Raw genomic sequence first — 22,430 nt, forward strand, 5'->3', positions numbered from 1 at the left:
CAGGTCAACCTCCTTCAGGGCTTACCTTTTCTTCCACCGGATCCGCAAGTAATCCTAACCACCGACGCTTCTCACATCGGTTGGGGAGCCCATGTGGACGACTTTCAAACCCAAGGGTTGTGGTCCAAAGAGGAAGCCGAACACCAGATCAATTTCCTGGAACTTCGAGCAATCCGCTATGCGCTCCGCACTTTCAAAGATCATCTCTTTCATCAGATAATCTTAATCCAGACGGACAACCAAGTGGCCATGTGGTACATAAACAAGCAGGGAGGCACAGGCTCCTTCCTTCTGTGTCAGGAAGCTGCGCAGATCTGGGCGGAAGCCCTCTCCCACTCCATGTACCTCAGGGCCACTTACCTGCCGGGAGTAGACAATGTATTGGCAGACCAGCTGAGCCGTGTCTTCCACCCACACGAGTGGTCACTCGATCCTCTGGTAGCGACCTCTCTGTTTCACAAGTGGGGTTCTCCCCGCATAGACCTCTTTGCGTCCCCTCAGAACCACAAAGTGGACGATTACTGCTCTCTCATTCGGAGCCAGCACTCTCGGCCGAGGGATGCATTCTCCCTCAAGTGGACAACCGGTCTGCTCTATGCATTCCCTCCACTCCCTCTTGTGTCAAGGACTCTCGTGAAGCTACGCCAGGACGGAGGAACCATGATCCTGATAGCACCTTACTGGCCACGCCAAGTATGGTTTCCAATACTCCAGGATCTCTCCATCCGCAGGCACATTCCTCTGGGAAAGGACCCGCATCTGCTCACTCAAAACGACGGATGCCTCCTCCATCCCAACCTCCAAGCCTTGTCCCTGACGGCATGGATGTTGAAAGGTTAGTCCTTCAACCATTTAACCTTTCAGATTCCGTTTCTCGGGTCCTGATAGCTTCACGAAAGCCTTCCACAAGAAAGTCTTACTCATACAAATGGAAAAGGTACACATCATGGTGCACTTCTCAGTCCCTTGATCCCCTTTCCTGTCCAATCTCCAAATTCTTGGACTATTTATGGCATCTCTCTGAATCAGGTCTTAAAACCTCTTCTATCAGAATGCATGTCAGTGCGGTAGCCGCCTTCCATAAGGGTATTGGGGGTAATCCTATTTCAGTGCAACCCCTAGTAACACGCTTTCTTAAGGGCTTACTCCATCTAAAGCCACCCTTGCGTCCTCCGGCCCCATCCTGGGACCTTAACCTGGTTCTTGGTCGTCTAATGAAACCTCCTTTCGAACCTCTGCACTCCTGTGACTTGAAATATCTCACTTGGAAAGTGTTATTCCTTTTGGCTGTTACTTCAGCTCGCAGGGTTAGTGAATTACAGGCCCTAGTTACCTATCCGCCTTACACTAAGCTCCTGCAGGACCGGGCGGTACTCCGCACTCACCCTAAATTTTTACCTAAGGTAGTTTCGGAGTTTCATATCAATCAATCTATCGTACTACCTATCTTTTTTCCCAGGCCCCACTCAAACTCTGGAGAGCAGACCCTGCATACCCTAGACTGTAAACGGGCTCTAGCTTTTTACCTAGACCGTACAGTTTCCCACAGGAAGAGCACTCAATTATTCGTCTCTTTCCATCCTAATAAGTTGGGACAACCTGTGGGTAAGCAGGCTCTTTCTTCCTGGTTGGCGGACTGCATTTCTTTTTGCTATGAGCAAGCTGGCATTCCTTTTCAAGACCGTGTTAAAGCACACTCTGTGAGGGCCATGGCGACGTCAGTGGCACACCTTCGATCGGTGTCGCTTCCTGACATCTGCAAAGCTGCAACCTGGAGTTCTCTCCATACTTTTGCAGCCCATTATTGTTTGGACAAGGCTGGAAGACAGGACTCCATCTTCGGCCAGTCTGTCTTGCGTAACCTTTTTCCAACCTGATGTACCAACACCCTTCCACCTACCCGGTAGGGTGCGGATGCCCTTTCCCAAATTTCTCCTCAGTTGTTGTGCCTGCTGCACACCGTTGGGTACATTTGGTGCAGGTCGGGACATCCTCAGCTCGGTACTCACCCATTTGTGAGGACAACCATCCTGCTTGTCCTGTGAGAAAGCAAATGTTGCTTACCTGATGTAACAGGTGTTCTCACAGGCCAGCAGGATGTTAGTCCTCACGAAACCCGCCCGCCTCCCCGCGGTGTTGGGTTCGTTTTATTTTTACTTTCTAGGCACTGCCTGTAGCTTTGAAAATCAGACTGAAGGGAGACCCCTGCTGGCTGCAGGGTCAGTGCCTTGCTGGGCATGCCCAGTAGGGGCCAGTCAAAGTTCTGTTTAAACTTTGACAGAAGTTTTCCGTGGTGAGCTCCATCCTCGATGTCACCCATTTGTGAGGACTAACATCCTGCTGTCCTGTGAGAACACCTGTTACATCAGGTAAGCAACATTTGCTATATCGCTCCATGGTGAGACCCCACACCTTGAATACTGTGTACAATTCTGGTCGCCGCATCTCAAAAAAGATATAGTTGCGAGGAGAAGGTACAGAGAAGGGCAACCAAAATGATAAAGGGGATGGAACAACTTCCCTATGAGGAAAGGCTGAAGAGGTTAGGGCTATTCAGCTTGGAGAAGAGATGGCTGAGGGGGGATATGAAGGAGGTCTTTAAGATCATGAGAAGTCTTGAACGAGTAGATGTGACTCGGTTATTTTCACTTTCGAATAATAGAAGGACCAGGGGGCATTCCATGAAGTTAGCAAGTAGCACATTTAAGACTAATTGGAGAAAATTCTTTTTCACTCAACGCACAATAAAGCTCTGGAATTTGTTGCCAGAGGATGTGGTTAGTGCAGTTAGTGTAGCTGGGTTCAAAAAAGGTTTGGATAAGTTCTTGGAGGAGAAGTCCATTAATGGCTATTAATCAATTTTACTTAGGGAATAGCCACTGCTATTAATTGCATCAGAAGCATGGGATCTTCTTAGTGTTTGGGTAATTGCCAGGTTCTTGTGGCCTGGTTTTGGCCTCTGTTGGAAACAGGTGCTGGGCTTGATGGACCCTTGGTCTGACCCAGCATGTTAATTTCTTATGTTCTTATGAAGGCTATTGTTGGTGATCAGGGAAATGTGGATCCTGATATGTCGTATGGCCCTGGTGGGGATTTGGCTTTCTTCCTTTTGGAGGAGGGAGAAATGCCACCTGATTTGGAGCTGCTTCAGACTCTGCTCCGGGTTTTGTTTACAGGGATGAGTTGCTGAGTTTGTTGACTCAGACCCTGAAGACGTTAGGTGTGGATGCGGGTGACACTGCGGGCTTTGCAAAAAAGGATCCAGTTTTAGTTACCTTATGCAAGGCATCATATTTCTTTCCCCTTCTGGATCCAATTCAAGAGTTGATTTGACCTTGAATGGAGCTCCCCAGAGGCATGTTTTAAAAGGGGGGTGTACTTTAGCTTGTGATTCCTAAGGTGGATGCCTTGGTTTGCGCTGTTACCAACCAAACTATCATTCCAGTGGAAGGAGGGGTAGCTCTAAAAGTTGCTCGGGATAGGAGGATTGAGGCTATCCTTAAGCAGGCCTTTGATACCTTGGTAATGAATTTGCAGATGTTCTTGCTGCTGCCTAGTGGCTTGGGCTGGTTTGCGTCTCTCTTAGAAGACATGAGGAATGGGGTCCGATGGCAGATCGGTAACTGAATCGGAGGCCGCATTATTAACTGATTTGGGCTGTTACTTGGTGCAGATGACTCTAGAGTGGTGGCTTCCATGATAGCAACTAGACACCAATTGTGGCTGCAAAATTGGTCGGCAGACACTTTCCAAATGTAATCTTACAAGTGAATTGGAGAAAATGGCAAATAGTTGGGGGAATTCCAAGGTTCCTCGTTTACCGGAAGACAAGCTGGTGACAGTGGGAACACTGAGAGGAAAGGATCACCTTGCTGGTGGCTGAAAGGAATCAGTAAGTTTTTGCTTGGGACATTGTCTTTTTTAAAAGTATTGGGGCAATCTGGGAATATTATTTAGTGTGTTTGTGTGTTTGTGCCTTTAATAGTCAGAAAAGCAGTGAATAAACAAGTTAGACTGTATTTTTAAATAGTCAGTCAATAAGGTAGCTAGTAAGCAGTAGGTAGTGTGTTTATTTTTAAAAGTCTGCAGAACTGAGTGTTTGTATTTATTACAAATTGAGTGTTTGTATTGAAAAAAAAACCACAACCCCCCCCCCCCCCCAAAAAAAAAAAAAAAAGTAGCCAGAAGCTAGAAATAAGCTAGGAGCAGTGTATACCTAAGTAAAAAAGTTGAATAGTTCAGCTCAGTTACTCACCTTGGAAAGGTGTTGAGGTAGTGTGATTGGGTTTGAATAGGGACCAACATTTGTTAATCAAGAGAGCAGTGAGTCACTCTGGCTGACTAACTCAAGTTAGACTGTTTGTATTTCCCAACCCTAGCTCATCCCTTAATTTATAGGCAGGTGCCACTTTCACAAAAAAAAAAAAAAAAAAAAATCAACAAAAACTTTATTGAGAATTCGATCAGACCCCGGTAGGCCACTACCAGACACATAGTGAATTCACTAATACATTTAAAGGACGTTAGACACATTCCTACTCCCATAGCAACCTAAAACTTAACTAGGAACTGATCAAAATTGAGATGAAGGCAGCAGTCCAGCAGCAAGAGGGGGGCTTCCCAGTCTTTTGCATAGAGTGTCACATGTATGATTTTTTACCCACCGGTGAGAAGTTGTACATGTGCATGCGATGCAAAGAGCTCCTGGCTCTCAGAGAACAAGTCCGATCTCTGGAGGCTAGAGGGGCAGACCTGGAGGAGCTGAGGAAGACAGAGAGGTTTATAGATGAGACCTTCAGGGACATAGTAGTCAAGTCCCAACTTCAGACTGGCAGCCCTGGTGCTGCCTTGGAGGAAGAAGGTCTCATGATGGGAGAGCACCAACCAGGTGCAGCAGGAAAGGATCCTGTAGCAAGGACCTGCTCTCCAGGTGATGCATTGTCCTTTCGCACTGAGGATATCTCCCCAAGGCCTACTGCCCCCGAGGGAAGGGTTTGGTCAGCCATCATAGTTGGTGATTCGATTGTTAGGAATGTAGATAGCTGGGTGGCTGGTGGGCGTGAGGATTGCCTGGTAACATGCCTACCTGGTGCGAAGGTGGCTGACCTCACACGTCACCTAGATAGGATTTTAGACAATGCTGGGGAGGAGCCGGCTGTCGTGGTACATGTGGGCACCAACAACATAGGAAAATGTGGGAGGGAGGTTCTGGAAGCCAAATTTAGGCTCTTAGGTAGAAAGCTTAAATCCAGAACTTCCAGGGTAGCATTCTCTGAAATGCTCCTTGTTCCACGCGCAGGTCACCAGAGGCAGGCAGAGCTACGGAGTCTCAATGCGTGGATGAGACGATGGTGCAAGGAAGAGGGATTCAGTTTTGTTAGGAACTGGGGAACCTTTTGGGGAAGGGGGGAGTCTCTTCCAAAGGGATGGGCTCCACCTTAACCAGGGTGGAACCAGACTGCTGGCACTAACCTTTAAAAAAAGGAGATAGAGCAGCTTTTAAACTAGAACAAAGGGGAAAGACGACAGTCGCTCAGCAGCACATGGTTCGGAGAGAGGTATCTTCAAAGGATACTAATGATGCATTAGAATTAGGGCATCCCAACAGTGAGGTTCCAATAATTAGAAAAATAGTCCAAGTGCCAGTAACTAAAAACTCACCTGAGCTAAAAAAATTCTAACTTATCCCTATCAATTAAAAAGCAGAATGAAAATACAAACAAAAAACAAAATTTGAAATGTTTGTATGCTAATACCAGAAGTCTAAGAAGTAAGATGGAAGAATTAGAATGTATAGCAGTGAATGATGACATAGACTTAATTGGCATCTCAGAGACATGGTGGAAAGAGGATAACCAATGGGACAGTGCTATACCGGGGTACAAATTATATCGCAATGACAGAGAGGAGCACCCGGGAGGAGGTGTGGCGCTTTATGTCCGGGATGGCATAGAGTCCAACAGGATAAACATCCTGCATGAGACTAAATACAAAATTGAATCTTTATGGATAGAAATCCCTTGTGTGTCGGGGAAGACTGTAGTGATAGGGGTATACTACCGTCCACCTGGTCAAGATGGTGAAGACGGTCAGTGAAATGCTAAGAGAAATTAGGGAAGCTAACCAAATTGGTAGTGCAGTAATAATGGGAGACTTCAATTACCCCGATATTGACTGGGTAAATGTATCATCGGGACACGCTAGAGAGATAACATTCCTGGATGGAATAAATGATAGCTTTATGGAGCAATTGGTTCAGGAACAGACAAGAGAGGGAGCAATTTTAGATCTAATTCTCAGTGGAGCACAGGACTTGGTGAGAGAGGTAATGGTGGTGGGGCCGCTTGGCAATAGTGATCATAATATGATCAAATTTGATTTAATGAATGGAAGAGGATCAGTGTGCAATACCAAGGCTCTCGTGCTAAACTTTCAAAAATGAAACTGATAAAATGAGAAAAATTGTTAGAAAAAACTGAAAGGAGCAGCTACAAAAGTAAAAAATGTCCAAGAGGCGTGGTCATTGTTAAAAAATACCATTCTAGAAGCACAAAATGATTACCGGCATGGTTAAAAGGGGAGGTGAAAGAAGCTATTTTAGCCAAAAGATCTTCATTCAAAAATTGGAAGAGGGATCCAACAGAAGAAAATAGGATAAAGCATAAACGTTGGCAAGTTAAATATAAGACATTGATAAGACAGGCTAAGAGAATTTGAAAAGAAGTAGGCCGTAAAGGCAAAAACTCACAGTAAAGACTTTTTTAAATATATCCGAAGCAGAAAGCCTGTGAGGGAGTCAGTTGGACCGTTAGATGATCGAGGGGTTAAAGGGGCACTTAGAGAAGATAAGGCCATCGCAGAAAGATTAAATGATTTCTTTGCTTCGGTGTTTAATGAAGAGGATGTTGGGGAGGTACCTGTAATGGAGAAGGTTTTCATGGGTAATGATTCAGATGGACTGAATCATATCACGGTGAACCTAGAAGATGTGGTAGGCCTGATTGACAAACTGAAGAGTAGTAAATCACCTGAACCGGATGGTATACACCCCAGAGTTCTGAAGGAACTAAAAAATGAAATTTCAAACCTATTAGTAAAAATTTGTAACCTATCATTAAAATCAAATCCATTGTACCTGAAGACTGGAGGATAGCAAATGTAACCCCAACATTTAAAAAGGGCTCCAGGGGCGATCCGGGAAACTACAGACCGGTTAGCCTGACTTCAGTGCCAGGAAAAATAGTGGAAAGTGTTCTGAACATCAAAATCACAGAACATATAGAAAGACATGGTTTAATGGAACAAAGTCAGCATGGCTTTACCCAGGGCAAGTCTTGCCTAACAAATCTGCTTCACTTTTTTGAAGGAGTTAATAAACACGTGGATAAAGTGAACCGGTAGATGTAGTATACTTGGATTTTCAGAAGGCGTTTGACAAAGTTCCTCATGAGAGGCTTCTAGGAAAAGTAAAAAGTCATGGGATAGGTGGCGATGTCCTTTCGTGGATTGCAAACTGGCTAAAAGACAGGAAACAGAGCAGTATTAAATGGACAATTTTCTCAGTGGAAGGGAGTGGACAGTGGAGTGCTTCAGGGATCTGTATTGGGACCCTTACTTTTCAATATATTTATAAATGATCCGGAAAGAAATACGACGAGTGAGATAATCAAATTTGCAGATGACACAAAATTGTTCAGAGTAGTTAAATCACAAGCAGATTGTGATAAATTGCAGGAAGACCTTGTGAGACTGAAAAATTGGGCATCCAAATGGCAGATGAAATTTAATGTGGATAAGTGCAAGGTGATGCATATAGGGAAAAATAACCCATGCTATAATTACACAATGTTGGGTTCTATATTAGGTGCTACAACCCAAGAAAGAGATCTAAACGTCATAGTGGATAACACATTGAAATCGTCGGTTCAGTGTGCTGCGGCAGTCAAAAAAGCAAACAATGTTGGGAATTATTAGAAAGGCAATGGTGAATAAAACGGAAAATGTCATAATGCCTCTGTATTGCTCCACGGTGAGACCACACCTTGAATACTGTGCACAATTCTGGTCGCCGCATCTCAAAAATGATATAATTGCGATGGAGAAGGTACAGAGAAGGGCTACCAAAATGATAAGGGGAATGGAACAGCTCCCCTATGAGGAAAGACTAAAGAGGTTAGGACTTTTCAACTTGGAGAAGAGACGACTGAGGTGGGATATGATAGAGGTGTTTAAAATCATGAGAGGTCTAGAACGGGTAGATGTGAATCGGTTATTTACTCTTTCGGATAGTAAAAAGACTAGGGGGCACTCCATGAAGTTAGCATGGGGCACATTTAAAACTAATAGGAGAAAGTTCTTTTTTACTCAACACACAATTAACTCTGGAATTTGTTGCCAGAGGATGTGGTTAGTGCAGTTAGTATAGCGGTGTTTTAAAAAAGGATTGGAGAAGTCCATTACCTGCTATTAAGTTCACTTAGAGAATAGCCACTGCCATTAGCAATGGTAACATGGAATAGACTTAGTTTTTGGGTACTTGCCAGGTTCTTATGGCCTGGATTGGCCACTGTTGGAAACAGGATGATGGGCTTGATGGACCCTTGGTCTGACCCAGTATGGCATTTTCTTATGTTATGTTCTTCTTATGTTCTTAGGTCCTTTGGTGTGAAGGGCCACTCCAGGAATTCCTGGCTGTTTCGTCCTTTCAAAGAAGCATATGCTCAAATATCTCATCCTTATGGAAGATCTGTCCTTTTGGACTAAAAAACCTCATAAAGATGCAAGCTCCAGAATTAGAGCACCTCTGTCTTCCCAGTGAAGGTGTGCAAGGCCACCTGCTGGTTCAGGAGATAGGAGGGCATCTATCTCTTTTATCAGAGGTAGGTCCAGCTTACGACGGACCAGTGGGTACTGGACGTGGTGAGGGATGGCTATGCTCTATAATTTCACCAAATTCCTCTGGATGCCTTTAAGGTCTCTCCATGCGACTCTTTACAGAAGAGAGTGGCAGTGGAGACTACGTTAAGGAAGCTGTTGGATTTGAAGGCCGTAGTTCCTGTTCCCAGTTCGCAGGAAAATATGGGACGCCATTCCACTTATTTTGTCGTTTCCAAGAAAAAGGAGGGGGTCTTTTTAGCCCATCCTGGATCTCAAGGGGGTCAATTGACATTTTGCATGTGACTCATTTCCGAATGGAAACTCTATGTTCCATAATAGCAGTGCAGATGGGAATTTCTCATATCTCAGTATGACATGGGCATATCTACATATTCCCATTCATTAGAAACAGAGTTTTCTGTGCTTCGCCGTTCTAGGCCATCATTATCGATTTCAGGCTCAACTGTTTGGGCTAGCTACTGCGCCCAGGCCTTCTCCAAGATGATAGTGGTGTTAGTGGCAGCTCTGCACAAGGAGGGCATTCTAGTCCATCTATATCTGGACAACTGGTTGATTCGGGCCAGAAGTGCAAAAGAGTCTCTTGGCTTCTCGCAAGGTGATTTCCTTGCTTCAGAACTATCTGGTGATGAACAAGGCCAAGAGCAGTTTACAGCTGGCTCAAATGCTAGAGTATTTCAGCGTGTGCTTCAATATGGAGCAAGGCAGAATGTTTCTGTCAGAGCATTCAGAAGTTAACGTCTCAGGTTCAAGCCTGAGAAGGACTGTTTGCCTGACAGTACAATTGTATCTATAGATCCTGGGGTTGATGGTAGCCACTTTGGATGTTGTTCCCTGGGCAAGGGCGCACATGCGGCTCCCTTCAGCGTGCATTACTCTTCTGGTGGGATCCACAGTTACAGGAATATACTTTGAGACTCCACTTGGAGCCATTGGAGGTGAGCGGCCAGTTGAAGAGGTAGTTATGAACAGATCATCTCAGGAAGGGGGTTTCTTTGGAGACACTGGACTGGTTGGTGCACACGACAGATGCCAGACTTCTGGGTTGGGGGACTGTCTGTCAGGAGTTGATGGTGCAAGGTCGCTGGACTGCTGAAGAGCGGCAGTGGATCATCAATCAGTTAGAAGCATGGGTAGTTCATCTGGCTTACTTGCAGTTTGCTGAGCAGCTGGAGCATTGAGGATAATATCGGACAGTACTTCAACAGTGGCCTACATCAATCATGGTGGAACCAGAAGCCGACAGGTGTTGGTGGAAATAGATGTGCTTATGGCAAGGACAGAACGTCATCTTTAGGACCTATCCACTTCCCACATTGCCAGGAAGGACAATATAAGGGCTGACATTCTAGCAGGCAAGAGTTGGACCAAGGAGAGTGGGAATGGGCATACAAAGCTTTTCAACTTTTAGTGGCACACTGGGGGTTGCCCATATCTGGATTTGCTGGCGACTTCCAGCAACGTGACTGTGCCACGGTTCTTCAGTTGCAGTTAGGATCAAAGTGCTCTCGTTCAGGTCTGGCTGCAGAGTGGGGTGCTTTATGCCGGCTAGCCATGGCCGATGATAGGCAGGATCATTCGAAAGATTGTGAGTCAGACTGCAGCTGTACTCCTGATAGCTCTGGATTGGCCCCGGAGGCCGTGGTATGTTGATCTTGAGACTTCTGGTGTGCAGTCCTCTGACTGCCACTCGGGATGGGTCTTGTTGCATTAGGGACCCATACTGCACAACGATCCGGTTCGGTTTTGTCTTACAGTTTGGCCCTTGAGAGGACTTGATTGCTCAAGCGTGGTTATTCTTTGCAGCGATTTCCACTTTGCTGTGGGCCAGGGAATTTTCTACCTCTCTAGCTCGTGTTAAGAGTTTGGAGAGTGTTTGAGAGCTGTTGTGAGGAGCAAGGTTCTCCTCTCAAAGCTGAAATTTCTCCGATATTGAAATTTTTACAGGAGGGCTTGCTTAAAGGCTTGGCCCTTAACACTTTGAAAGTGCAGGTAGCAGCTCTCACTTGTTAGAGGTCAAGTCAATGGGGGAGCATTGTCTTCCCATCCTGATGTGTCCAGATTTTTGAAGGGAGTTAAGCATCTATATCCTCCCTTGTGGCTACCAGTGCCTCTTTGGACCTGAATCTGATCTTGAGCTTTTGGCAGGTACAACTTGTTGGCCACTGTGAAGTCTGCTCACCTTGAAAAGTTTTTCTGATGGCAATCTGTTCAGCATGGCATTTCTCCGAGCTGCAAGCTCTTTTTTGCCATGAGCCTTATCTTCCTTTTTGCCGAAAATGGTTTCGGACTTTCATTTGAATCAGACTATTTCCCTGCCTACGCTGGACAGGGATAGAGATGAGTGTGATTGTCTGTTGCATGCCTTAGATGTCCGGCAGCACCTAGTGCTGTACTTTAAGATTACCAACTCTTTCAAGAAGTCTGATAGTCTGTTTGTGCTCCAAGGCAGAGGTAAACAGGGGAAACCAATGACGCTGGCAATTACTGCCCATTGGGTAAAAAAAAAAGTCATCACAGCTGCCTTTGTGAATGCAGACGTCCCCTTACTTAGACAGATTAGGGCACATTCCACTAGGGCTTAGGCAGTATTGTTGGCAGAGCTTCTCTTGTCTCCTGTCGAGATTTGCTGAGCAGCGACGTGGTCCTCCTTACACACTTACTCCAATCACTACTGCTTGGATGTTCGGGCCCAGGAGAACATGGCCCTTTGCATGTACAGTGTTGATTGGACCAAGGGCAGCCTCTTCCCCCCCCCCCCCCCTTTTCGGGAGTAGCTTTGGTACATCCCACTTGTGTGAATTGGCCTGCTTGAGTGCAGAGGAAGGAGAAATTATTACTTACCTGATAATTTTCTTTCCTCTAAGAAGGCAGGCCAATCTGCAACCCGCCCTGGTCTGCCTATTTGCTTTTAGTTCATCCCTTAGTGCAGTTAGTTTAGCTGGGTTTAAAAGAGGATTGGATAAGTTCTTGGAGGAGAAATCCATTATCTGCTATTTATTAAGTTGACTTGGAAAATAGCCACTGCTATTACTAGCAACAGTAATATGGGATAGACTTAGTTTTTGGGTACTTGCCAAGTTCTTGTGGCCTGGATTGGTCACTGTTGGAAACAGGATGCTGGGCTTGATAGACCCTTGGTCTGACCCAGTATGGCATGTTCTTAGAATGTGGTTACGGCATTTAGTGTAACTGGGTTTAAAAAAGGTTTGGATAAGTTCCTAGAGGGAAAATCCATAAACTGCTATTAATTAATAAGCAATAGTAGCTTGAGATCTATTTAATGTTCGGGTACTTGCCAGGTACTTGTGACTTGGATTGGCTACTGTTGGAAACATGGTGTTGGGCTTGATGGACCCTTGATCTGACCCAGTATATCTTATGACTGTTTAGTTGAAAAGGAGCTCATAATCTCCTTTCAGATCTTTCTGGCCCAGCAAATGTAAACACTGTCAAGGCTACTCCTTGTCCATATCTTAGGCCCCACACAGTTAGTTACAGTTCCAAATACTCTTGTGGACCCACTTTGGAGTTACACTAATACCAAAAATCTCAACACAAATGAAAAACTTCAAAATCTAGGTTAAGATTTTTTAATCCAAGTTCACACTGTAAATGTGTACATTTTAAAATTGCTTATTAGTTTGCATTTATTTGCAGTTTTTCTTGGATAGGTGTCCAGCATTGCTTCTTTTTGTGTCCTACTTATGTATGTTTCTTGGAAATAGGATGTGGTACTGAAGCACTAGTAAACAGGGTAGCTCTGAGCCTCACTTAAAATGCTATGCAATGTTTGATCCTCAGTATTTTTATAGCCTTTTCTAACTTATGCTTCTTGTTTTTTTTCTTATAGGGGAATGTATGAGAAGAACTACAAGCAATGCTTATGTATGGAAGAAAAAACATTCCTTCAGTTTGTCCTGCTTCAGTCATAAAGGGACAGATTTGTAGTGTAAGAGTTCTAGTAACTTGGTGTTGGAGAAAAATGGAATCTCTCTTGGTTGTGATTCCTTTTTATTGGATCAACATTAGATTGATCAAACAATGTAGTATATGAGCAATATATATCTGAAGAAGCATTCCGTGTGGTCTTGAAAGCTTATGTACTCGTAAATTTGATTATTCTTATGCTGATCTAATAAAAGATATAACATGCATTCCTAAAGGACAATTTAAAAAAAAATACTTTTCTTTTTATAAACTTACTAGAAAGACGAAAAGAACATTTTTTTTGTCCTTCATATAAATGTCTTATATAAAAATGACCAATAGGGCTGGCCTGATGTCTTACAGCTCAGGTCTTCTACTCCCCAGATCGGCTGAGGCTGGAGAGACCAATGTTCACAGCCTCTTGGGGGATAGTGGAGGGGAGTTGTCATTGTAGAATGATGATATCTAGTGGCTGGATTTAGAGCCCTTTATTACAGGGTTCTAGAAGGAGCACTGGCAGATGACTGTTGTTGGAGTGAGTGAACTAAAGTTTTTGGCAGGGATCTAGAAACATGAAGAAAAATATTCTTGGGTAGTTGCAAAGGTAGACTCATGGTGCCAGATCACAGCCCTGGTTCCAGTTTGAGATGGAAGCTTAGAGAAGGGAGAGGAAACTGCCAGGTCAGCAAAAAGAAGACCATAATGTTTTGGATACCTTTTATTTCAAGTCTTCTCAAGCTTTTCCTAAAGAAGTCTGTTCTTATGGAATAGTAAGGGAAGAGGATTTGTACTAACAGCTTTGCTAAGTTTCACATAGCAGGCTTCATATGTTCATTTTGTTATAGTGTATGCTCTTCTAGAAGGTAGATATTCAGTGGCTACAGGAAGTTTATAGCTTATTACATCTCTGATCAGTCTCTTTGCTAGATCAGTTTGGAGGGACAGTAATTCTAGTCAGGGTGTTGGTGATGCCATACACCTTAATAATCATCTTGACTTTGCAGTTCTTTCATGCCCATCCTCAGATCTGTGCTTTTCCCCCACTATGTCCTGGAATTCTTTTGACACCTCCTTGGTGGTGGTTGAATCTTTGCTTTGAAATTTCCAGCAGAAAACCAATAGAAACTGCTGAATTTATTCCGTCATATGAATCAGTGCAATTTAACCCAGGTGGGGGCAACTTAATTTGGTTGTACTTTCAAAGCAATTGGTTACACCAGTGTGTTCAAGTATTTAGGATTGCTACAGAAGTATGAGGAGAGGAGGGAGGGCCATCCAAGCTGCTCTGTGTTTTATTTTCTAAAGAATTTTGAAATATTTTTCACTTGGCAGTTGTGGGGTAGAATGTCTGGATATATGGAACAAACACTGGTTTCTCACAGGACAAGCAAGCTGGTAGTCCTCACATATGGGTGACATCACAGGATGGAGCCCAATCACGGAACACGTTTGTCAAAGTTTCTAGAACTTTCACTGGCACCTACTGGGCATGCGCAGCATGGCACCAAACCTGCAGCCAGCAGGGGTCCCCCTTCAGTCTTCTTTTTTCCGCGCAGCAGTAGCCACGTGGGTTAAGGAGCTCCACAGAGATTGCTGACAGGAATTTTCCTCACGGAATTACTAAAAACTTTCATACCCCACAGGGGTCCCACCTTCTAATTTTTGACTCCGCGGTACTCCGGTAAGTTTTTTACCCGGTTTCAGTCTATTCCCGTCGAGTTTGGCCCTTGCGGCCTACTGGCCTTCGACCGTACCGCGGCTAAATTTTTCAAAGGCTATGGCGTCGGGGTTCCGTCGGTACCCAGACTGTACTCGCACCATGTCTGTTACAGACCCGTATAAAGTCTGTAATGTGACTCGGGTGCGAACATGATGTCCTGACTTGCACCAAATGTGCCTTAATGACACCAAAAGGTCGCAAAGCCAGAATGGAGAAAATGGAACTTCTCTTCCGTTCTCAAACTCAGACACCGGCTATTGCATCAACATCGTCTGAACCGGCACTGGCACTTTGCGCCAGTATCGGCCACCAGCCTTTCCAATTAGGTCATCCTGATTCAGACGGACAACCAGGTGGCCATGTGGTACATCAACAAACAGGGAGGGATGGGCCCCTTCCTACTGTGTCAGGAAGCTGCGCAGGTATGGGTGGAGGCCCTTTCCCACTCGATGTACCTCAGGGCCACCTATTTTCCGGGAGTGGACAATGTGTCAGCGGACAACCTAAGTCGCACTTCCATCTGCACAAGTAGTCCCTCAACTCCTCACGTTGGGGTCATCCTCGCATAGACCTCTTTGTGTCACCACAAAACCGCAAGGTAGAGAACTTTTGCTCACTCATTTGCAGCCAACACTCTCAGCCAAGAGCTGCATTCTCCCTCTCATGGGCAGCCGGTCTCCTATATGCATTCCCTCCACTTCCACTTCTCTCGAAGACTCTCGTGAAGTTACGTCAGGACAAAGGATGCATGATCCTGATAGCACCTCACTGGCCTCGCCAAGTGTGGTTTCCAGTACTTCAGGATCTCTCCATTTGCAGGCACATTCCCTTGGGAATGGACCCGCTTCTGATCACTCAGAATGACGGGTGCCTACGCCACCCCAATCTTCAAGCTTTGTCCCTGACGGCCTGGATTTTGAAAGGTTAATTCTTCAGCCACTTAAACTTTCGGAGCTAGTTTCCCGTGATCTGATTGCTTCATGGAAGACTTCCACAAGAAAGTCCTACCTATACAAATGGAACAGGTTTAAGTCATGGTGTTCTTCTCAATCCCTTGATCCCTTTACCTGTTCCACCACAAGGTTTCTAGACTATCTCTGGCACTTGTCAGAATCAGGTCTAAAAACGTCCTCCATCAGAATGCATGTCAGTGCGGTGGCCGCCTTCCATAAAGGTGTCGGAGATGTTCCTATTTCAGTACAACCCCTCGTAACACGTTTTCTGAAAGAATTGCTTCACCTCAAGCCTCCAATACGTCCTCCGGCCCCTTCTTGGGACCTCAATCTGGTTTTGGGTCAGCTCATGAAACCACCATTCAAGCCTCTCCAATCCTGTGATCTTCGCTATCTCACATGGAAAGTGATTTTTCTTTTGGCAATCGCTCGCAGAGTTATTGAGTTACAGGTCCTAGTTACCTATCCGCCTTACACTAAACGTCTGCAGGACCAGGCAGTACTCCGCACTCACCCTAAGTTCTTACCTAAGGTAGTATCGGAGTTTCACATTAATCAATCCATTATACTACCTACCTACCTTTCCCAGGCCTCACTCCAATCCAGGCGAACAGGCTCTGCATACCCTTGACTGCAAACGGGCTCTAGCCTTCTATCTAGACCAGCTGCCTACAGGAAAAGCACTCAATTGTTTGTCTCTTACCATTCCATCAAATTGGGGTAATCTGTGGGTAAGCATACTCTCTCCTCCTGGTTAGTGGATTGCATATCCTTTTGCTATCAGAGAGCAAGCATTCCGCTTCAAGACAGTGTGAAAGCACACTCTGTAAGGGCCATGGCTACTTCAGTAGCGCACCTACGCTCGGTGTCGCTTCCTGACTTTTGCAAGGCTGCTACCTGGAGTTCTTTCCATACCTATACAGCCCATTATTGCTTAGACAAGGCCGGAAGACAAGATCCCATCTTCGGCCAGTCTGTCTTGCGAAACCTTTTTACAACTTGATGTACCAACTCCCTTCCGCCTGCCCGTTATTTATTTATTTATTTTAAGTTTTTTTATACCAATTTTCCTGCATAAAATGCATATCAAACCGGTTTACAATGAAACAGAATGAGCAGGAAGTAAAATTCCTTAGTCTAATACATTTAAACGTCAATAATGAAATAATTTTAAACAAAGCAAAAAGCTAAATAACATTAATAAAAGTTAAATTATTAACATAAACATAATTATATTAGAAGGAGCATAAAGGTTAGCATGAAGGGGAGCACAAAGGGGAAAACCCCTTTGTCACGCCCGGCACGCGACGCCTGGTGTAATTGCGCCGTTAATCGGGTCGCCGCTGGCTGGTCGTCATGACGTCGGGGGGGGGGGGGGGGGGAGTCTTCACATCGCTGATTTTCTCTTTTAACGTTAGGGTTCAGGATGCCCTCTACCAAATTCCACCCCAGTCCTTGTGCCTATTGCACATCTTGGATACATATGGTGCATTTCTCGGACATCCTCAGCTCGGTACTCACCCATATGTGAGGACTACCATCCTGCTTGGCCTGTGAGAAAGCAAATGTTGCTTACCTGTAACACGTGTTCTCACAGGACAGCAGGATGTTAGTCCTCACGAAACCCGCTCGCCGCCCCGCGGTATTAGGTTTGTTACGTTTTCTTATTTTATTTTTCGGCACTTCCTGTAGCTTTAAACAAGATTGAAGAGGGACCCTTGCTGGCTGCAGTTTTAGTGCCATGCTGGGCATGCCCAGTAGGTGCCAGTCAAAGTTCTAGAAACTTTGACAAAAGTGTTCCGTGATTGGGCTCCATCCTGTGATGTCACCCATATGTGAGGACTAACATCCTGCTGTCCTGCTTTTACTTTACTACATTTTCAGGTTAATTTTCAAAAGTTTCGCACAGGGCTTGTGCATGTAAAATCAGCATATACACACAAATACCCTCTCTGCATGGTAAGCTAATTTTTATGTTAATAAGCAGGCTGAATTGGCCGTTACAATATGTGTAACATCATCTGGCAGCACCAAACAAACTCCTCTCTCCAAGATGATAGAATTTTGAGCTGTAATGAGCATGTGCAGGAATTCCTGCACAGTCGTCGTCCTTTGAGCTGCCTCAATCATTTTTCTCCAAATATAAGCACGGATGTGTATTTATTTATTGATTGATTTATTTGAGTGTTTTATATACCATCTTTCCATGTGAGACTCACTAGTTCACAACAGTGTACAAGTTTGACACTTACAGAAGGTGAGTTAGAGGTAGGCAAACATTCTGGTGATAAACAGGGAAAACAATCTAGAACTACAGAGGTAAGCATTAGAGATGTGAATCGGAACTGAAATCCGAACCGATTCTGGTTCCGATTCACATATAGACTGGTGATAAACCTAGGAGACCAATCTAGAACTAGGGGATTACCATAGAGATAGATACATAATGTGCAAGCGTAACCAGAATATGGGAAGAGTTGAGAGTAGGGGGGTAAGGTTCGGAACATATTTGGTCATCGGCTACTAGGGGAATGGGTGAACCAGATTTTAGGGAGGGATGAGAGTAAGGGGGTAAAGTTCAGGACATATTTTGGTCCTCAAAGTCAGGGCGAGTTGGATGTACCAGTCAGACATTAGGCACATTCGAATAGCCAAGTGTATTCTTGCCTAAACTTTTTCTCTAAATTCTTCATTTTTTTCCTTCTGTTTCTTCAGTTTTTGTTGCCTTGCTGCTTCGGCAGCTCCACAAAAGCACTTTTCAGTGGTAACGGGGAAAAAAACAACACAGAGAGAGGTGTGTTTCTCTATCTCTAAAAGGCCTTGCCTAAAGATGTCGCAGCAGAAAGAGCCAACATTGAGCAGTTTCAGGCAGTGCATTAGTGGTAAGGTAATGTCTGTTACCGATGGTCATGAAATCTGCTTAGGCTCAGAGCATGACCAGCAGAATTGTTATGCCTGTGGACCAGTGTCTCAGTACTCACAACATTCTAGGGAGTACTGTATTGAGGAGCTGCCTAAATCTCTAGAAAGTTGCAGCATATCCTTCTCACGCAGTGCAGCAATGTCTTCCTTGCCAGGAAAAGACTAAAGCGACACAGGCCAAGGCTGCAGGGCCAAGTTCCAGCAATTTCCCTACATTGAAGAAGTGCCACCAGTCATTGGAGCCTGCATCAAAGAAACACAAGCATTTTAAGCATCCATGCCATCTGTACAAGTTACATCAACACTCTCGCTGCAAGATCCACCAATGCACTTTACGCATGAAGCTTTGAGGCCTTGTGCATCGAAGCATCCAAAGCATGAAGCATCAAGGCATTTGAGGCCGCCTGATCTCTCAAGGCAGATAGCATTGACACATTCTGTCTTAGCACACTTGTCTTAGCATCAGGCTCCCTCAAAGCATTCTGAAACCTTGGCACTTGTGACTGCTCTACTCAACTAGATCAACATACTCTGGCCCTGAAAAGAGAGTATGTGGTGCAGCGCTGATGCAGGTGGCCCTTCTGTCGATGCAAATTCCTCGACAAAATCAGAATACAGTTAATTTAAACATGACAAGCCTCTAGTTCTTTTAAGTCCTTGAAGCATTCTACTCCATCTAAATTGCCAATTCTAGCAGCCACTCTACCAACACAGTTATACACAGCACATCCTAGATCTGTAGGGGAAGGGTGTAAGATTACCCATTTCTCCTCCAATTATCAGAGCACTTTCCCCCGCCTAAGTTATTGGTGGAGGGGGTTCCATCTAGAGACACCAGATGAAATATATTCTGTAATCCTACCCTCTTCAGATCATTCACAGACCTAATCTCAAGAAGAGATTCTTATATCAGAAGAAGACATCACTACCTATAGTGGGTCAGAAACCTTTTCAATCAGTGGCTCAGATTATGATTTTGGTGAAAAAGTTTCTTTTCAGCACTTTCAAAGCAGTCTGGCGAATCTCTTCAGCCTATCTTTCAGAACCTGGCCTCAGCAATTCACCTAGTAAAGTGAAAATGCACTGAAATGTCATCTGAGCCGATTCTTCAAGCTGCTTCTTCATCCCACTCCATTGCAGTGGTATCTTCCAGATCAGGAATGGACTGCTCATCACCACCTGCACTCCCACTGGAGGAGCCTCCAGGGTCGCCCTCATCTTCATTGCACGTCTATGTGACTGATCCCATGCCACTGGGCTCAGATGAGGACTCTACAGGTATACCTTCTGATCCTCTGCTGGAGCCTTCAGACCATCCTTTGCCTCTGGAAGATCTCTCTTACTCTTAAGTTCATCGAAAAGATGGATGTGTCATGTTTGTAAAGAAAAGACCCCTATTCTAAGCTTCTAGGCCTTTACAAATCCTCGCTACTTCATCAAGCTTTATCTTTCCATGCTGTTCTTTGTGCTCTGCAAATTAGCATGTAGAAAAAAAACCTTTTCTGCCATGCCAACTGCAAGAAAATTGGACCTGAAGTACAGGGTTCAACAATTTCTGGGATCCAATGACATGCGATTGCCACACCATTTAGTGGTAATTGAAGACATGGATCCATTCCAACTTAGTGCTGGGAAAAGACCACAGGTTTCTAGACCACTTTGGCAAGAAGGTATTCCAAGCTTCCATGCTGACTGCAGAAATTACTATTCCTCAGTTCTACGTGGTATATCATGACTGTCTGTAAAAACTGAAATCTTTCCTTCAGCCAGAAGAAGGATCTGTGAGTTATCCCCAACCTTTTTTGAATGCACAAGAAAGTATTCATAATCCATTAGAGCACATCATATGGCATGGCTTAGGGCCATATTTGTGCAATTCCTCTTGATGGGCCTCGAGCAGCCATCCGTGCTATGACTTTTCTATTACAAGCGGCATTATTTTCGCTAGCGTCCTTTCTGTACTTATCAACAATACAGTCCTCAACGTCTGCAGCCTCTTTCCACCATGCCTAGATAAAGAGACCGCAAAAACCACACTAAAACAGGGCCCAGTTTTTGATCCCTCTGCTCAGTTCACACCCTTCTATGGACAACTGGCACCTTTACCACCAAAGATCCTTGGGTTCTTCAAATAGTGTGCTCTGGGTATCATTTGTTTCTCCCGCATTGTTCTATGCTTCAGCTCGATCCATCCTATCTTCCACAACCATGCCTGGAAGTTCAAACACTCATACAACAGCATGTGATAGAACCCATCTCTGTGTCCCAACATTGCGCAGGGTTTGTTTTTTTTTAAATTTTGAAACAGACTTAAGTATGATACTTGATACAGGGAAAAAAAGATGAGTCTCAGAAATCATACTAAAATTAGAAAGTGTGTGATACATCAATATAAGATCATATCAAGGGGAGAGGAAAAAAAAGAGAACAAGAAAATCACATTATCTACGGACCCTTCTATGTTTTAGAGCTAATTGCACATGGAGTTGACTGACTTATGTAGAAATCCTTCCAATTCAATCGGAAAACACATTTTGTTCCCTGTATTTTCACAATGCATTTACAAGGAAAATGCCAAAAAAAAAACCAAACATTCCCAAGGCCAAAGTGTTTCCTTCTAATGTGTCACTTCCAGTACACCAGGAAATGCTGAAATATTTTTTCCCATAAAAGAGAAGTTTTTGTTGTTTTTTTTTAAATGAAAAGAATCTCTCATCCACATTTTTTCTTGATACTAACAGAGTAGTTTTCTCATCCACCTTGGAACTAGACTGTTCCAGGAAGACAAAAATGTGCTCAGGGTTTTTATTCCTAGTACTTCCTCATTCCCAATAAATCAGAAGATTTGTGGCAGATTTTGAATGTGAGCATCTGAGCAAGCACATACTTTGAGAGAAATTCAAAATGAACTCCTACTCTTCACAATTCTTCCCTACATTCAGAAGGGGAGAATGGATGTGTGCATTGGACCTAAAGAATGCTTAACATGCACAAACCCAGCCATCGTTTGTATTGGTGATATCTTCATTTCAAGGTGGAATCTACACATTACTAGTACAGGGTGCTTTCGTTTGGCCTCTCAGCTGTTCTGAGAGTCTTCACCAAATACCTGGGGATAATAGCAGTACATCTGCAATGCCAGGGGATCCAAGACTTCCCTTATGTGGACAATTGGATAATCACAGCACGATCTCAAAGTTGTGATCTGCTCTCTGCAAGAGACAATGTCCTTGCTACAGAGCTTATGTATTCTGATAAAATTCATGAAGTCTAATTTGGTGCCAGCCCAAAGATTAGATTTATAGGGGGATGGATAAACTTATTACAAGAGAGCATTTCTACTCTCAGATCAAGCAACCATCATACCATTGTTTGATCTACAAATTGCTTTCCTCTTTTAGTCATGCTGGAACACAAGCACTGGCCGTTCGTGTGGTTCCACTAATTCACATGCATATTTGATGCCTTCAATGAGACCTTTGTTCCTAATGGGAGCAACTCACACAGCCCTTGTCCAAAGTGATCCAAATTTCCTAGAAGATGGCTCAGGTGGTAGCTACAACCTCATGTCCTTCAAGAGAGCGTGCCTCTTTGTCAGTTACCTTATCAAATAATGTTAACAATGGACGCCTCAGCAAAGGGGTGGAGAGCCGGAGCCCTCCTCTCACCCGGAAGACCTTTTGTATTTAAATTTTGTGGAGAAAGTGGACTCTAAGCTTGGTGTCGAAACGAAGATCATCTCAGACCCTCAAGCAGAAGTTAAGGGCCTTCCAAAGAATTCTTGAGGTTCGAGCTGAGCCAACTGCCTTACCGTCCCATGTGGTTTTGGATGCAGTAATGGCCAAAGCTTGGTATTGCCCATTCTCGATTCAGCCTACCTCGAGAAAAACTGACATGAAGTTCTGAATGAGGCAGTTCCCTTTGTACAACATGGTACAGCTCCCCCATGCTTCAGTAGTAGTGGAATCTGTGATGAAGCACTCCAAAAAGACTTGCCTCCACTCCAACAC

At 44.4% G+C, this 22,430-nt stretch overlaps 1 protein-coding gene across 3 annotated transcripts in view; it reads left to right on the top strand.

Annotated features, from left to right (window-relative positions):
- Nucleotides 1–13,136, top strand: part of BID (BH3 interacting domain death agonist) — a 110,557-nt gene extending 97,421 nt beyond the window's left edge. For all 3 annotated transcript variants that reach the window (XM_029599842.1, XM_029599844.1, XM_029599843.1), the window contains exon 6: nt 12,749–13,136. In XM_029599842.1, coding sequence (XP_029455702.1) covers nt 12,749–12,760 — 12 coding nt within the window. In that variant the 3' untranslated portion in view covers nt 12,761–13,136. The remainder of the gene's footprint in view (nt 1–12,748) is intronic.
- The last annotated feature ends 9,294 nt before the right edge of the window (nt 13,137–22,430 follow it).

Source organism: Rhinatrema bivittatum, chromosome 4 (assembly GCF_901001135.1).
Source record: "Rhinatrema bivittatum chromosome 4, aRhiBiv1.1, whole genome shotgun sequence".
Classification (NCBI taxonomy): domain Eukaryota; kingdom Metazoa; phylum Chordata; class Amphibia; order Gymnophiona; family Rhinatrematidae; genus Rhinatrema; species Rhinatrema bivittatum.